Raw genomic sequence first — 17,863 nt, forward strand, 5'->3', positions numbered from 1 at the left:
CCTCATACATAATAAAATGGGTAGCTTTATCATTTCATAAGAAAAAAATTAGAGAAAATATATTAATTCATGAAAACTTGGCTTATTAGGCAAATCGGGCCTTGCATAGTAGGCTGAGAAGTGCGTTCTGGCTACTAGGTACGGTATATATATATATATATATATATATATATATATATATATATATATATATATATATATATATATATATATATATATATATATATATATATATATATATATATATATATATATATATATATATATATATATGTAATGTAATATATATACATAGACTTATGGTAAAATCTTACATGTACTTACCTTGAGAACTTGTCTGGGAAGAGCGGGAGGCTGGAGGTGAGAGCGAGGCCTCGCTGGGGCGTCCAGGAGGCCACCTTCAGCGCCTGGGCACCCTGGGGACTGTAAGGCACCTGCAGGTACACCCCGCACCTGTACAGTGACAAAAGTTCTTCAAATTGTTTAGTGCAAATTTAGTACCACACTATTCAGCAAATTATAAAATTAGAAGTATTCATCAAGTATTTTGGAAAATTTCCACAATGACAATTTCTAGACCCAAGCCAGCTCTTGCAAGACAGAGAGAGTGTCAGATCAGCATATTTCGACCATTTTGAGAACACTCCGTCCCAGGAGGCGTTCCAACTGTAATTGGTTCCATGCCAGGATATGTAATTAAATCCAATGGCTATAAGTATATCACGTTTAATACTCTGAAATAAAAACAATGGTTCCATAAATATTTGTTTAACCAGATACATTTGGTTAACGATTGTAAAATCTATCCTTGAAACAGGCTGGGTAACTATGCCTGCCTTGGAGTGGATTACACTAGTGACTAGACACTGCCACGCGAGTAAACACTCCACCACCTAATGGAAGATACAGCCGTGGACAGGACTCCTGGTTCAACCTTGACGATGAGCGGACGTCTGGACGCCTCCTCCGCCTAGGGGCTGCCTGATCACGTTCTGTTTACGCGTTTTGGCTTTGCTACTGCCGTTTGGCATCCCTATTCAACGGTCCGGTTGTAAGACACCTGGCGCTCATATTGCCTTTGATCACGGGATTGTTGATAGACTTTTTTTTACGTTTTCTGGTTGGTTCTCCCGGCAAGGTGACGGTGTTCGGGGGCCGGCTTGGCTGAGAGGTGCCGGGTGTTGGTGGGTCTTGGTGGGCTCCTGGTGTGCCCTCAGTCGTGGTGGGCGGCCGGCTTTTGCTTTGCCGGAGGACACTGGATGACTTTTGCAATTTAGTTGGGGGCCGAGTTTTGGTTTTGCTACCTTGTGTTCTCTATATGGGGCTGGGCCGGTGCTTGTCACCCTGAGGGATTCCTGGGGCTCCCCAATCATTTGCCCGTTTGCGTTTTTTCGCCACATGACATATTAGTTTCAAGTGATTGGCGTCACTCGCTTCACAATTTAGCTTGGTGTTTCACCTTTCCTGGCTTCGCGATTAAGATTGGCGTTTCACCTTTCCTGGCTTCGCGATTAACCCATCATGGGTACGCCGGGGCGCATCTGATCCCCCGATCGTCGTCGCCCCTAATCAACAACAACAACAACAGCCGTGGACGGGACTCCTGGTTCAACCTTGATGACGAGCAGACGTCCGGACACCTCCTCAGCCTGGAGCCATGGATCACGTTCTGATTTTGCTATTTGAATTTGATACAGCCGTTTGGCAATCTCCAATTCAATGGTCCAGTTTTACGTCTCCTGGCACACATATCGCCTTAGGTCACGTGATTGTTGGTAGTTTTTTTTTTTTTACGTGTTCTGGCTGCTTCTCCCCGCAGGATGACGGTGTCTGGCGCTGGTTTGGCCGAGAGGTGCCAGGAATTGGTGGGCTCTTGGTGTGCCCTCAGCCGTAATGGCAGCTGGCTTCTGCTCTGCCAGAGGGCACTGGATGAATTTTGGTTATAGAAGGGGACCGAAGTTTTTTATTTTTGCTAACCAGTGTTCTTTGTGTGGGGCGGGGCCGGTACTTGTCACTCCTGAGGGACTCCTGGGGCTACCCAATCATCTGCCTGTCTGCATTTCTTTGCCGCGAGTTATATTAGTTTCCAGTGATTGCCGTCACTCATTTCATGATTTAGCTTGGCGTTTCACCTTTCCGCTTCGTGATTAACCCTAACCGGGTAAGCCGGCACATCCAATCCCACGATTGTCGTCGCCCCTAAATCAACAACTATAGACAACAACAGTCGTGGACGTGACTCCTGGTTCACTTTGACGACGAGCGGATGTCTGGACACCGGCTCTGCCTGGGAACCGCCGATCACGTTCTGTTTCACGATTTTGCATTTTGATTCTGTCGTTTGGCATTCCCATTCAACGGTCCGGATTGTTATGAAGCATGGCATACATATCGTTTTGGGTCATAGGATAGTGATAGATTTTGAGCGTTTTCTGGCAGGTTATTCAGGCAAGGTGACGGTTTCCAGTGCAGGCTTGGCCAAGAGGTTCAGCACATTGGGGGCTCGTCTTGGTGGGCTCCTGGTGCTCCCTCAGACGTTATTGGAGGCTGGCTTCTGCTCTGCCGGAGGGCACTGGATGACTTTTGCATTTAGTTGTGGACAAGGTTTTTGGTTTTGCTATCCGGTGTTCTCTGTGTACTCACCTAGTTGTGCTTGCGGGGGGTTAAGCTCTGACTTTTTGGTCCCGCCTCTCAACTGTCAATCAACTGGTGTACAGATTCTTGAACCTACTGGGCTGTACCTACCCCTGCGTCCTACATTTGAAACTGCGTATGGAGTCTGCCTCCACTACATCACTGTCTAATGCATTCTATCTGTTTACTACTCTGACACTGAAAAAGTTCTTTCTAACATCCATGTGCTCATTTGGGTACTCAGTTTCCACTTGTATCCCCTTGTTTACATAACTGCCCCTCTTCCCTTTCACAACCCGTTTTCGTCGTGAGGGGGCTTTGTGGGCGGCTGCTGTAGTGTGATGTTCCATGGGACAGTCCTTTGTCCTTTTGAAGCCTAATGCTCCTGCTGCTGGCTTCACAAATTATGCTAGAAGTCTTTTCCTTTTCCTTATATTTCATTTTTCTCCCGCTCTCTTCTCCTTTTTTACTTGTCATTTCCCGCCAACCTTTTGCCAGTCTTGATTATTCTTTCAGACATCTTCTGTTTTGACGCCCAGGTGTTTGGGGAGGCACACTCTCTTCCAACGTAGAACTGTGGTGTCCAATGCCATGAGCGAGGGGGACGCTTTTATTGTCAATCCTCCTTTCGTTACAGAACCCAATCTCGATGGACTGACGGTTCTTAAGGTAGTGATTGTGGGGCGTATACTCATGACTCACCCCTTGGGGGGGGGGGGGCCCAGCTAGTCTCTTGTTGGGTGTCCTATCCTCTAATTGTGGCTCATGGTGGGTGTCGGGACTCATTAATTAATGAAAGTATTACCTCCTCGTTTCTATGTCCCTGAATAATGATCCTCTTATAACTTCTCAGGCTCTTGGGGTGTGTGACCAAGTCCCAGGACAGTGTTAGTAGACCGGCTCTGTAGCCTCCGTTACATTGGGCTCCAGAAAGACTACTTCCCCCCGCTCTCCCTCCCTCCTCTGTGGTAGGGTCGAGCGCTCAGTGGTGACCTCCTTGTCCCCTGGCACGGCTCCGTCTCTCATTGTGAATACTGCGCCTTTTAACTCCTCTCTTTCTGGGGGTTCTCAACACCGTCCCCGCCACGACTGCACTCGCACGACCCCTTCCCTTACTAATACATACAACACCTTGTTTGGCCCCGCTACGTGGGCTAAATACTTTGATCTCAACCATCTGGATTCTACACCTCCTGACGATTTCTCCCTCCATAAACACCTTGTTGATTCGGTAGATGCCTCTATTACTTTTAACCCCACCCATCTCGGTACACGTGTCATCGCTGCTCCTTCTCAGGGTGTAGCTATCTGCTTAGCCGCATTGTCCTCTATTGGAGAGACTCTGTTTGGGTCTCCAAAAACGCTCAGTTAAACGCCAGTGTTGGCGCTGTTCTCCTACCGCACTATGTTTCAACTGGTGTTAGGAACCTAAAAGACTGCCACGAGGATATCAAACATATCCTCGAAGTCCAAGGCTATTCTGTCCTCCAGGTGGGCACGTTCACTCGAACCCCCTCGTGGTCGTCGCCATCAGCCCCTTCGAGTTGTGAAAATTACCTTTGATAGTAGGATCATTCTGCTCTCTATATTTCTTGCTTGTGCCAGATGCTCCGTTCAGGAGTAAGTTCCCTCTCCTAGACTTTGTAGTAAGTGCTGGGAGTTAGGGTGTGGTGCCTTGAAACGCACACGTACTGTCTCTCTATGCCCCATAAGTGGGGACGAAGGCCACTCTAAAACGGAGTGCTCTTCTCCCCAGGCTCGCTGCCTCAGTTGCAGTGAGGCCCTCCTTTCCTTCTACCACGCGTGTATACACTAAAAACTTGCAACCCGTTCTCGCAAATTTAATAAGTCAATATTGACTTATTAAATATGTGCATAGGTGACATACTTAACATAATAGATACCCGTAAAAAGATTCATAGAAAACACCGACCTTACCTAACCTTGTTAGTATCTTAAGATAAGCATCTTATTGCTTCGTAATTACAATTATTACCTAACCTATAATAGGTATAGGTTAAGTAATAATTGTAATTACGAAGCAATAAGATGCTTATCTTAAGATACTAACAAGGTTAGGTAAGGTTGGTGTTTTCTATGAATCTTTTTAAGGGTATCTATTATGTTTAGTATATAAGTGGAGTTTTGCTTGGTTCCTAGCAATATTGGTGTCTCTTTAAATGAGCATGCGGACGCTGCCGCTAAGGTAGCTATCTGCACCTGTCCCATCTCCTGTAAAGGTATTCCTTATTCCGGCAGTTATTCATTCCTCCATCTTTGCTCGTTGGCATGGTTGTTGGTATTTTGTTTCTGGTAATAAACTTCGTACTCCTTAGAGTAGTGTGTCCCTGTGGCCTTTCTCCTTCCACCGTAACCAATGGTGGGAAACAGCTCTGGCAAGGTTGAATATTAGCCATACACGCTTAACTCACAGACATTTAATGGAGCACCACCGTGTTCCTTAGTGCCCAAACTGTCTTGTCCCTCTTACAGTCGTGCATATCCTTGTTGACTGTCCTTACTTCTAGGACGAGTGTGTGTCTTGCTTTCCGATCATCCCTTGTGGCTACTTGTCCCTCGATAGAATTCTTGGCGAATTGGATACTTTTGATATCGTTTGCCTTATTGTTTTGTGTTCTCATATTGGCATCATTAGTGATATTTAGTGCTCTATTATTATTCGGCACCTTTGATGGCGCCGCATAGCCCTTCCCAATTTGGTGCCTTCTTTTGATAATTACTTACATGCATACCACCCATGTTAAACAATTTATCTTTATCTATCATGTCGATTCCTCTTAGAATTTTGTAGTTCGTGATCATATCTCCTTGATCTCTCCTATCTTCCAGCGACATGAGGTGCATTTCATCCAACCTTTCCTCTTAACTCATGCCTCTCAGTTCTGGGACTAGCCTAGTGGCATATCTCTGAACTTTTTCCAGCTTCGTCTTGTGTTTGACAAGATACGTGCTCCATGCTGAGACTGCATACTCCAGGATTGGTCTTACATATGTGGTATTCAAGGTTCTGAATGATTCCTTACACAGGTTCTTGAAGGCTGTTCTGATGTTAGCCAGCCTGATCTCCTGTGTCCACCATCTAGTTTCATTACCTTACATTTACTCGGGTTGAACTTTAGTAGCCATTTGTTGGACCATTCATTCAGTTTGTCTAGGTCATCTTGAAGCCTCATACTATCTTCCTGTGTCTTAATCCTCCTCATAGTTTTTGCATTATAGCCAACAATGAGAGAAACGAATCAATACCCAATGGGAGATTAATTTCATCTCAGGGAGACCTAGGAGATCATGTGTGGGGTGGGGCCGGTGCTTGTCACCCTGAGGGACTCCCGGGGCTCCGTAATTATCTGCCCATCTGTGTGTTTACTTCCCCGGAAGCACATTAGTTTCCACTGATAAGCGACATTCATTTCGCCATTAGGCTTCCCGATTAACCTTTCATGGGTACGCTGGGACGCATCCAATCTCACGATTGTCGTCGCCCATAAATCCACAACAACAACAACCACCGTGGACGTACAAGCTGATTAATTTCAGCCGTTTTATATTCTTGGACTTTTGTACAATGGTGTAAACTAACCATAAAGCCGATTAAATTTTTCTCACACAGTTTCATAATGATAGGTGTGTGATATATATAGAATAACAGTATAAAATGCAAGAGGAGTGTGACACCACAACAGCAAGGAGCAAGCCTCCCTCACAACAGTAAACAACACGTCACCACCTCAAGAAAACTCACCATGGTCATACACGCTGATTTTCAGCCGTTTTCTAGATCCGTGGACCTTTGTATGGCGGCGTAAACTACACATAAAAGTGTATAAACATTAAGACACGGTACAAAGTGATTTAAATGTGTCATGCCCTAAACTGTGAGAGGAGTGTGAGGCTCCACCAACAGTTAGTGGCTACACCCGACACCATCATCTGAAGGAGCCACACGCCACAGCACACCTTTTGCCACTATTTGGTAGTGAACATGCTCTGGCCCAACAAGAGGGCTAAGTCTTAGCAAAACAAGAATGAGAGCTCCATACCTGCATATGACAATAACAAATATGGAGGGTGGTGGTTTTTTAAAGATTTCGATCTAAAATCGTTGTGCCACAAACCCCCATTATATTGCAGATGCAGGCACCTCAGTAAGTAAATTACTTACCACTTAATTAAATAAAACGTGTTGGAAATTTCCAACACTTAAATACTAACACCTAGTATGTTAAGAGATAATTCTTGTACTAGGCATCGTAATTTACTAACACTACTAACCAGTAGTGCAGTGATATTGAGTTAATTTAATTAAGGCATAGAAACGTCTCATCTTCCCTAAAATTGTGGCCGCGGTTGCGTCAGCTACTGGTCAGAGGGATAATTTTTAGATATATGTGAATCGAATTAAATTCACTCTGCTTTAGCATTCTTTATTAAGAATTATTGGCTGATAATAGAATTATCTTTACTTAATATATATATCATCGTTTACTAGAAATATTTTATACAATTACAATCAGCTGTTCCAGTAAATAAATGAAGAACTGAATTTCCACTCTAAATATACTCGCCCATTTATCGCCATTCCATTTCAATTATTTGCAAAGCGAGAAATAATCTGTTGTCATATAAAACAAGTTAATATGACATAATTTAACATCAACCTTGTCTCCATCCTCTCGGAACGTTGGATAAAATATAAGGATTATTTCCAGACTTCCAACATTGAGAGCCAGTGCGCATGTGCCAGTATGTCACCTATGCACATATTTAATAAGTCAATATTGACTTATTTAATTTACGAGAACGGGTTGCAGTCTGCCAGGGAAGACTTGGGAGAGATCAGCCGCCATTATCAGCTGCATATCAGGTGTTCTGGAGCTGAGAGTTAATCATCGATCAAATTGTATAGCATCCGACTACTAAGGAGCTTCAGATCGATACCATAGCATCCACCATTTACGAACACCACGTTCGGCAGGATTAAGTACTTAAGACTTGTTTAATTGGCCAATTTTCATGAGATCTGTTAGGTGTGCTGTCGTTACGTATTGCAACAACAACATAACCCACGTGAGTGGACTTTCTACTCTTCAGTCTCGTTAATAATCATGATTTATGGTATGAATTGATGAATTGGAGTAGAAATTATATATAATTCGCCTTTCAGCAAGGATTTACTGGCAAGAGAGACGATAATCCACCAGCACGATCAAGTGTCCTTAGTTTTTTTTATTTTTATAAAAGAATACACAATGTACAAAACAGACACCCGCCGAAAGAACAAGTTAAGAACATACACAGGACAATATAACAAAGGAAGTAAACACGGATACACTAAACATACCCAACAAAAACCAAGAAAGAAAACACATGACACAAGGCACAAAAAAAAAGAGAACCCAGAAACGGGGACAGTATTTACCACAAAAAACAGAACATGACATAAATAGCTCACAATAGAAATAACATAAAACATAGGCACTTCCACACAACCTTAAGTACAGAAATACAAAAGGATAACGCACATACAAGCCCAGCCCAACAACCCAAACACAGGTGCATAAAAGTACAGAACAACAGGCCTCCGAAACCCCTAAGAGGCAAAATTACAAAACTACATTAAACAAAAAACATGGAAATACAGAACATGGAAAGTCAAACAGAAATAACTGATTACATCTCTTGTGTCTTACTCCGTGTCCTCATGCATAATTAAAAAGACATAATACAAAGGCAGAACACAAAACACAAATCAAGAAAGAACAAATAAATAATACATAAATAGCCCAAGGCAAAGTACATGGCACATAAAAAGAGAAATAACAATCAGTAATGGCAAAAAGAACACCCATAACACAGGAACAGTAGTACATGAAAGGGGGGGGGGGAGGACAAAACATAACCCGGGCACCCCCCCCCCCCACACAGAAAATCACAAAATACAGAAGAGGCACGCTCCAAAGACAGAGGAGCATATAAGCATACATACCATAAAGAACAAAAATGCACAAACCATAAAACCCATACAAGGCAAACAAAAAGGCCCACGCAGGAGCCAGGGAAAACATAAAAACCACACCCACACACAAGCACACCCAAACGAACACACACCCACAGGAGCAACCACAACAGAAACAAAACAACCACACACACACACACACACCATCCAACAGGCCCAACTGGACCCCAAGATCATTTAAACCACGAACATGCAAACACGCACAGACAACAGAGGGCGCCATCGGGAGAACCTCAGGACACCCCCAACCCAACGCGTCCCCCAGGGGACACAACCGCACCCGCAGCGAGAGCCACATCCACACCACCAGGCTCAACCCCCTGCCGCACCCTGGAAGACGACCGGCCAGGAACCGCCTTCAAAATCACAGGAGACACACCATGCGAAGAGGGCGCCCCAGGCGTCGAGGACACCATCCACAGTGTCTCCACTGCCTCCGCCACCCCGAGCCCGACACCACGCTCAATGCCCCGCTCATCCCCAGATCCCGCTTCCGAAGGGGGAGGAGGAACCACTGGAGAAGCGGAGGGAGGAGCACCAGCCAAAGGCACACCACCCGAAGCCTCGATCCTCTTCCCAGGGGGGCCCCCTGCTTTGCGACCGATCCCTCGGAGCGCGCTTTCGTCGAGGAACAGAAGAGCCCAATGCAACCACAGGAGGCACAGCACAAGCGACAGCAGGCGGCTGCGCCACGGCACCAGCATCAGGAACACCACTAGGCTGGCCGTCAGGAGACACAGTAACAACACCGCCCCTGGCCCCGGGAAGCACACTGGCCACTGCACACGGGTCGCCCGCCGGCACCACACCACACACGTCGGATTCCAAGGAGACACTCGGGTCGCGATGTACCTCCGCCGCCACCAGCAGAGGCGCACCCGAAGCAGGAGCCGCGAGAGCATCAGAGTCAACAAACAGAGCAGAGGACCCAGCAGCAGACGGAGAGGTAGGGACAGCTGGGGACGACGCCTCCAGAGGCACACCCACAGAGCCCGGGCCCACTGGGGGCGCCCCAGCCTCCGGCAGAAGTGGAAAATCATCCACATGGAAAACCGATGGGTCCTCCGGGCGAGGGGCACGGCAAGCTGCAGCGAAATGGCCTACCTCACCACACCGGAAACAGGAGCGAGTCTGCCCCTGGTAGAACACACGCACATAAAACCCACACACAGCCACCCGAGAGGGAATAGCCCCAGAGAGCCGCATGCGCAAAGTACGGGCACCCATACAGAGCCCCTTCAGGCGCCCACTAAGCAGACAGGCATGACGCTGCCCCACCACCTCACCATACCGACGGAACGCGGCGGACAGCTCATCCTCAGGAAACTGCACCGGCGCACCATGAACGCTCACATACGTCAGGGGGCCCCACGGATCGGAGACCTCCACCGTCACAGCAGAACCTGGAAGTACATGCGTCCGTGTACCCCATCGACGCACAAACAGCTGATACACCTGCGCCGAGGAGAACGTCACCGCCACCCGGGTAGGGGAAAGTTTCTCAACACCGTAGAGATCTTGGTACTCCACACGCATGACGTCCATAAGGGCAACCTCCACCAAGGGCCAGTCAACGGGGGCCGAGAAATCAAGCCGGGCGGTGTCGACCCGGCGAACACGGCCACCACTAGTCGACGCCATAACACCCGCCAGGCCCCGGCCAATGGCCGCACCACACCGGCAACAAGACGACCACCACGCAGCAGTTACAGGTCAACACTGACAGCCCGGGCCGAACGTCAGCGCCCTCCGGTAGCAGAGCGGCGACCACAAGTGTCCTTAGTGGTAGCCTACTCCAACAAGTTTGCCGTGACGTAGTTGCTGGATACATTCTTTTATCATCTCTAACAGCTAAGCTGTTTCAGTATTATTATTGTAGTTAGAACCTTTAATTATTCTATTGATATAATATTTCATGACTCTAATGATTTAACAATATATGATGCTAACTTCATAAATTTATCCCAACACCCTCCCCCCCCAAAAAAAAAAACAGACTGTAAGGAAATAGCACTAAAATTAATATAAATTTACAGTCCATTTATTAATATTTATTTGATTTCATTTCGCATTTAGTAAAGGAGATCCATAAGTCACTGGTTCTCTAATTCTTTAAGATAAATTATGTTCCTTCGAAACATTTAATATTATTATATACTAGAGCTAGATTTCCCCACATAAGGAACTTAGTTAACTTATATTTAAGAAATAAATATTTGATTTATTGTAATTGATTAAAGATAATTTTAAGTATACATTTTGCAATGGATAAATTCACATCAATAAATAATTAATTAATCCATCTTGTCATTGTTTATAATACTGGTATAATTTATATATGGCAAGATGTCAGAATTAAAAGGATAGGCTAAAATAATTAATATCCATTATCAGTGATAGCTGCATTTTACATATTTTTTTAGTTTTACCAAGAGATAATGAGATTATTTTTCATCCAGCAGCTAGTACATTGAAAGCAGTACTATTCCTACTGGATCTCCCAGACAGTGAGCCACATCGGGAACACTGAGACACTACACAATGAAGACATCTGTTTCCCTTGAGGCCACTGGATGACTACTATCACTTTAGATAGCTAAGTTCGCTGTTATCAGTCCTTGTTAGTAGTTAGACCTTTTAATTGTATATTAATTGTAGTTAGGTAGAAAATAACCCCGCAAGTATCTATAAATCTATCTGTTACTTTTTAATAAAATATTTAGTATCTGCAATCTATACTGACTGATTGTCCTGATAGAAATTTCTAAAACATTATATTCTGTGTTGCATAGCAAGTAATGGTACCTAAGGCTGATAATCGAGTCTACATATATGATCAACATGGAGTTTAGTTGCATTCTTTAACCCATTTTGCACTGCATTTTAACAATTATCAGTATGAACTGTGCTAATACAAATTTTAAACTTTGTCATTACGTTTTCCAATACATTAATTTATTTACTATATAGCAAGTAAGAGTACCTGATGCTGTCTAGTGATTCTTCATATATGATCAACATGGAGTTGGTGTTGGAGAGGAGCGTGTGGAGGTGGTGCAGGTGGTGGAGGGGGAGGCGGGTGACGACCAGGAGCCTCGTCGACCACACCAGGAGGCGGCCCTTGAGGGACCACTGGGCGAAGGTGGCGAGGAAGGTGAGGTCGTCGCTCACCACCACCACCGTCACGCACCACGACACCTGCCGCAGCTGTGGACGACAACACGGTACACGTTATGTGACAGTGACCCACCACCACCGTCACGCACCACGACACCTGCCGCAGCTGTGGACGACAACACGGTACACGTTATGTGACAGTGACCCACCACCACCGTCACGCACCACGACACCTGCCGCAGCTGTGGACGACAACACGGTACACGTTATGTGACAGTGACCCACCACCACCGTCACGCACCACGACACCTGCCGCAGCTGTGGACGACAACACGGTACACGTTATGTGACAGTGACCCACCACCATCGTCACGCACCACGACACCTGCCGCAGCTGTGGACGACAACACGGTACACGTTATGTGACAGTGACCCACCACCACCGTCACGCACCACGACACCTGCCGCAGCTGTGGACGACAACACGGTACACGTTATGTGACAGTGACCCACCACCACCGTCACGCTCCACGACACCTGCCGCAGCTGTGGACGACAACATGGCAACTCCAAAACAAGCTGACTAACTCCTGAGTACCTACTTACTGCTAGGTGAACAGGTTCATTAGGTGAAAGGAAATATGCCCAACCATTTGTCCTGTACTGGATTCGAAACCAGAATTCTTAATTGTGTGTAGAGAATGAACCAAACTATACTATCGTTACCCATTTATCTCTAAATGATTAAGTTTTTTCAGTTTAAGATGTAATTTTCTAATGCGTATCCCTGTCACTTTTCTTCATGCAAATCCCAATTTAAGGCGAACTGCCAGAGATACCTGAAGCCAAGTAGTATTCAAGCTTTAACAACGATTATTACTCTGCTGTTATTGTTACTTTCCCTATTCAAATATTTTGTTTCACAAATTTCATTGATAATGAACAGTGGATCTGCTAGTTCCTGTTTGCACTATTCTGGTTTCTCTAAATTGTTCAGAGATTTGTCTATTGACACTTTTAAGGGTTCTCTCTGCTATGTTATTCACTGTTGTGTTCATGATGATACCCTCATAATGCACCTAGAGTTTGCCAGTGCAAACTGCTTTTCACATGCCTTTGTTTGACTAACCATCCTGTATGATGGGGATTTTTAGCATCATGTAACTAGTTTTTTTTTGACACGCTGTACTCCCCTTCATATCGTCTAGGGTAGCTGCGCAAATGCAAATGTTCCTAAATGTGTTAATTAAAAAATTGAAAATAATTATTTGAGATTATTTTCAACAGTCATTATTTACTACAGCTTAACAAGGGCATCAACATCATGTTCTTGCAGTCCACTGTGAGAGAGAATCTGCAACATTTTGACTTTAACCCACTTATTAAGAATGAATATATATCTATGTCTTGCTTCAGAGACAAGCTCGCTGCAGTTTGATTGTAAGCAATTTAGTGCTAGTAGTAAGGAAAGAGAGAAAGAGAAAATGAAATAATTAAGGTGTCAGGAACATATCCGGGAGAATATGTGGCGAAGTCTTCAGCATCATTTAACTAAAAAACTATTAATTAAATTTTACCTTGGTGAGCCATTACAATGTATTTTTTGGTTGACCGAGTGAGTAGCATCATACTTAGCGATTGTATGAATGGTGTTTGAAGTAATTTGATTATTTAAATGTCTAGAGGGTTTGTAGATGGGTAAACTCATTTAGTGTTAAAAGGAAGTTCTAAATAATTTCATTTAGTGAATATGTTTTCTTCCTAGTTGGTGTTGAAGATACTGTACTTATGTTAATATATTTATTTAATTGTATTATAAGGTGTTATGACCCAGGTAATGTTTATGATTACCTGGCTCTCACAGGTAACATATTCCATACGCCCATCTCAGATGGTAGAATGTGTATGAGAGGGAAGTATATATACATTGGTAGTGATGATATAAATTATGCATTTTGTGACATTAGAATGTATGATAGTGATGTTTGTTGGTGTATGTATAATGTGTACTGTATGGTGATTAAGGGTGTCATAGCTTGCCTTCAAGAGGACAGGTTCGGTTCACGAAATACACTTGTGTGCGTGGGGAATATTGATCGGGTGTTGTGTTGCCAGATATCGTCTCCTTTTAGAAGTAAATCTGTTATTTCAATTATTTAAGAATGCTTATGGTTTTAGTTATATTATTAGAATATATGACATATTATATTAACATGCTTGTGTCTGTTTGGAAGTGGTTACTTTTTTATGTAGTGTGTTTGATTAGAGAATTTATCTGCTTTGTGGAGACTGGAGAGTTGCCAGGGAGTGCTTGATGCTAGCCCACCAAGACAGTAGTTGGTGGTGTCTGGTTCTGAGAACAGCTCTTAGTTAAGAATTCTTTTGTTTGTACCTTAGGTCAGATGTTCTATTTGTAAGTACAAGATATCATTGATTTAGCCATCTTATTATTTTATATATTACACTATGATCATTGAGCCTATTGGAAATACTTTGTGTCATATATATAAGAATATATTATGTTGTATTTTTTATGTGTTGCTTGTGTCCCTCCCCTATTAACCAAATGGTGCCAGTAAATATTTCATCACAGGGATTTTGGATCATACCCTTGATATAGTGAGGAGTGATAGACCTGGGTAATAATTATTCCTTTATCAGGCATGAGCCTGATTACCTGCTGGAGGTGGTAACATAAGACTGTCTCCAGGTAGACAGGTTGTTTTGCTGTGGAACCACTTTCAACTCTGAGCTAAAGATGAAGGATTTACCCAACTGAAGTAATGATATAATGTAAGGAAGCTTGCATTATCTTTTTATTATTTATGGCCTCACATACTAATTAGTTTCCTTCTAATGTATTTGTTTTGGATATCATTTATGTGCGTTGTGTACTTGGAGCAATATATGCTACATTATAGACAAATTCTATTGAACTTCGATAAATTTACTCCACTCTCTTAACCTTTATACGATGGTAAAGGTAAATTTATGTTCAATGGGGTTTCTGCAGTCAATGCAGCTTCTATCAACTGACGTTTTCATTATAGAAACTCATGAAAATTGGGTTTTGTTAAAAAATCCATATAAAGAGATTTGACATGCCTATGGGTGTCACTACCCAATAAAAAGATAAATCTTATTATGTAAAAGTCATTAATTAAAACAAATTGCAATCAAATGACATCATTGCTGAAAACGTTTTCCATAAAGTAGTTGAAATAATATAGTTTTTATTTAAAATCTAAAAAAAATATATTGTATAAATACAAAAGAAAAACATTATAGGAAAACACTTGTATCTAAATTTTACAACTCGATATGACATAATCCAAATTTAGTTAATATGAAATTCTGCATAGTCAAGATATATACGGAGCTTTTTCTTCAAATTTTTAAATCTTATAAAATTGTATTTTAATATAAAAGGAGTAGAATTTAAAAAAAAAATATATACAAAATATAAATGTTCTATTTTGAGAAAATATCTTCACTCATTCACAGTGGGAAGCCCCAGATTACATTATGACTATATAAGACTGCAATGGTAAGCCTAACACCAAGCGAACTGACCAGATGTAAGAAGATAAACCAGAATGAGTCAGCTTTCAAAGTAGATATAACCTATTAAGATAAAGTTAGGCGGTTATTATTACTATTACTAGTAAACTATTAAGATAAGTTAGGCGTTAAACAGCGGGGCATCACCCAAGAAAAGTAAGCCCAGTCTCATTATTATAACAATACAAATTTCATGTGTCACACCTGCACTTTATATGTTATTGTCAGTTTTTATTATATAACTTGTTGGCAGGTAAATTGTGATCCATGAGACATCCCTGAGAACTGTTACACCCGCTAGATAATGTACAGACGCCTTACATGCTCTGGCTGCCCCAACAGCCACCATTAACAGGACCAGACGGTCCACATGTGACAAAACAAAGTCTGATGTACAGGAGGACCAGCTCTCACCCAACTAACACGGCTGAGACCCATACAATATTTAAACTAACATAATTATAACCTTTACTAACATAAATTAGATAGTAGACATTTATAGTTTATTTATAACCACCAATTGTGGTATAAGCTAAAAATAAGTAAATATAACCCCCAACTATGTGTACAAGTAAACACCTAGCAGGATAAACTTATAAATACAGTCCACTATTAAAGTAATAAGATAATTAAAGATATTAAAGTAATTCTAGTAATCAAGAATAAAAACAAATAAATGCTTGCTAGGAAAATACCCCACATCATATATAGTATCGTTATTACCTTATGTACATTTCAGAGACACAAGAATAAATTCTCCATCGTGTACTGTCACCTGTTAGTGATTCAAGGCGTTATGAGAGAGGATCAGCATTAAGTAGAGTTCATTAATATACTAGAGTGACGGAAAGCAAGTGACCGACCTCTGTCAGTAGTGAAGTGTGACATAAAGTGTCGTGAAAGCCACCAACCTTGCGAGCCAGAGAAAGCACCTGAGGAAGCTGCTGGAGTGTAACATTACCATCCAAGACGTCCGCTGCTGCCGTAAAGACGCCCACACCTCCCGGGACCCGTAACACCTTCATTAACTGCAAGAAATTAATTAACATAAATAATGAACGTTCTGTTGAAATTGTCACATTGGTGCCCAAAATTTTCAAAAACATTATATATTAAATATCAGGCAAGTTTATTGTTACTTGCTGGCCAGGCTTACAGCGATAGTTGATGGGTCGGAGGAGGCGGCGTCTATGATGAAGAACACAGAGCAGCGGGGATGGTGCTCTGGTGACAACACATCATCCAACACCCCAGCCATTGTTCTTGCTGAGGCATGTTTATCTGTGGATAATGAGTATCATCTGTTATACACTCACAGGACAACAAAAGATCCAACTAGTGAGTTGACTCTTAACTCCTCTCTTAATGGAAAATACTTCTTTCAAACTTTGGGTGTCGTTATGGGTTATCCTCTCTGCTCCATGTTCTTGCCAATCTCTACAAGGAATTCTTCGAAACCGTTCTTCCCTCTATTGATATTCGTCTCACTCTCTGTCTTTGCTCTGTTGATGACATTTTTGCTTTATGGCCTTAAGACCTCAGTATTTTCCTACCATCCTCCTACTGTTAAAAAAGTGTTCTCGTCCCTGTCTTCTTGATTCTGAAATTTCATTTATTTATAAAACTTTCTCTCGCTTTGGTTATCCCTAACATTTTGATCATCTGTGCCTATACTCAAGCTAAATGAAATGTATTTTATCCCAAACCTGTTTCCAACACTAGTACCACTATGCTCTGCCTTCTCTCCATATCTGAACTCTAAAATTTCACTAATACTCTTCGTTCCCGTGATATAAAGCTTGCTTTTCGACAAACTATCACTTTTCGAAGTAAGAGTCTTTTGACTCCCAACCTCACTCTACCTCTCAGCCACCCTATGCCTCTCAGACCCTCCAAACCTTTCAGACCCACTATGCCCTTCAGACAGCCCTAGCAGCCCAGACCCAATTTGCCCGCCTGGTCCCCCTAATGGCCCAGACCCCATCTGCCCCCTCCCCCAGATCCCTCACTCCCAGATACCCTCTACCTCTCATCTCCATCCTCACTCCCCGGGCACTTTCCACCTCACAACCACTTATTGAAGATAGGACTGCATCCATGTCTCAACAGCATCACACATCGATGGAGATATGTAGGCAGATGAGTTACATGAACTCTGGTAATTAAAGTAAAACCTTAGAATTTCTAAGAAGAATCTCAAGGTTTGGTACACCAATGCTGATGGGTTATCCAATAAAGGAGAGGAAGTAAAAGAAAGGGTTAGTGAAGCAGATCCAGACTTAACTGACATAATAGAAACTAAAATATATCATATGATCTCAGATGCAATCTTCCCAGAGGGATACTAAGTGAGAAGGAAAGAAAAGACACAGAGAAAGGGAGGGAAAGTTGCACTCCTCATAAAGTGGAGATGGAAATTTGAGGAACTAGAGAATTGCAGGACTAATGGAAACACAAGCTCCAAACTTGGGATGCTGACAGCATATGGGAAGAGGACTGAGATCTTCATAATTT

General features: G+C 42.9%; 1 protein-coding gene across 1 annotated transcript in view; it reads right to left on the minus strand.

Moving 5' to 3' along the window:
* Positions 1 to 320: 320 nt before the first annotated feature.
* Positions 321 to 17,863, minus strand: part of LOC123759557 (uncharacterized) — a 215,154-nt gene continuing 197,611 nt past the window's right edge. Inside the window, exons 3-6 of the mRNA XM_069334763.1 lie at positions 16,506 to 16,630; positions 16,261 to 16,377; positions 11,655 to 11,878; positions 321 to 453 (exon numbers count right to left, since the gene is read on the minus strand). Of these exons, the coding sequence (XP_069190864.1) occupies positions 321 to 453; positions 11,655 to 11,878; positions 16,261 to 16,377; positions 16,506 to 16,630 (599 nt within the window). The remainder of the gene's footprint in view (positions 454 to 11,654; positions 11,879 to 16,260; positions 16,378 to 16,505; positions 16,631 to 17,863) is intronic.

This window comes from Procambarus clarkii, chromosome 32 (genome assembly GCF_040958095.1).
Source record: "Procambarus clarkii isolate CNS0578487 chromosome 32, FALCON_Pclarkii_2.0, whole genome shotgun sequence".
NCBI lineage: Eukaryota > Metazoa > Arthropoda > Malacostraca > Decapoda > Cambaridae > Procambarus > Procambarus clarkii.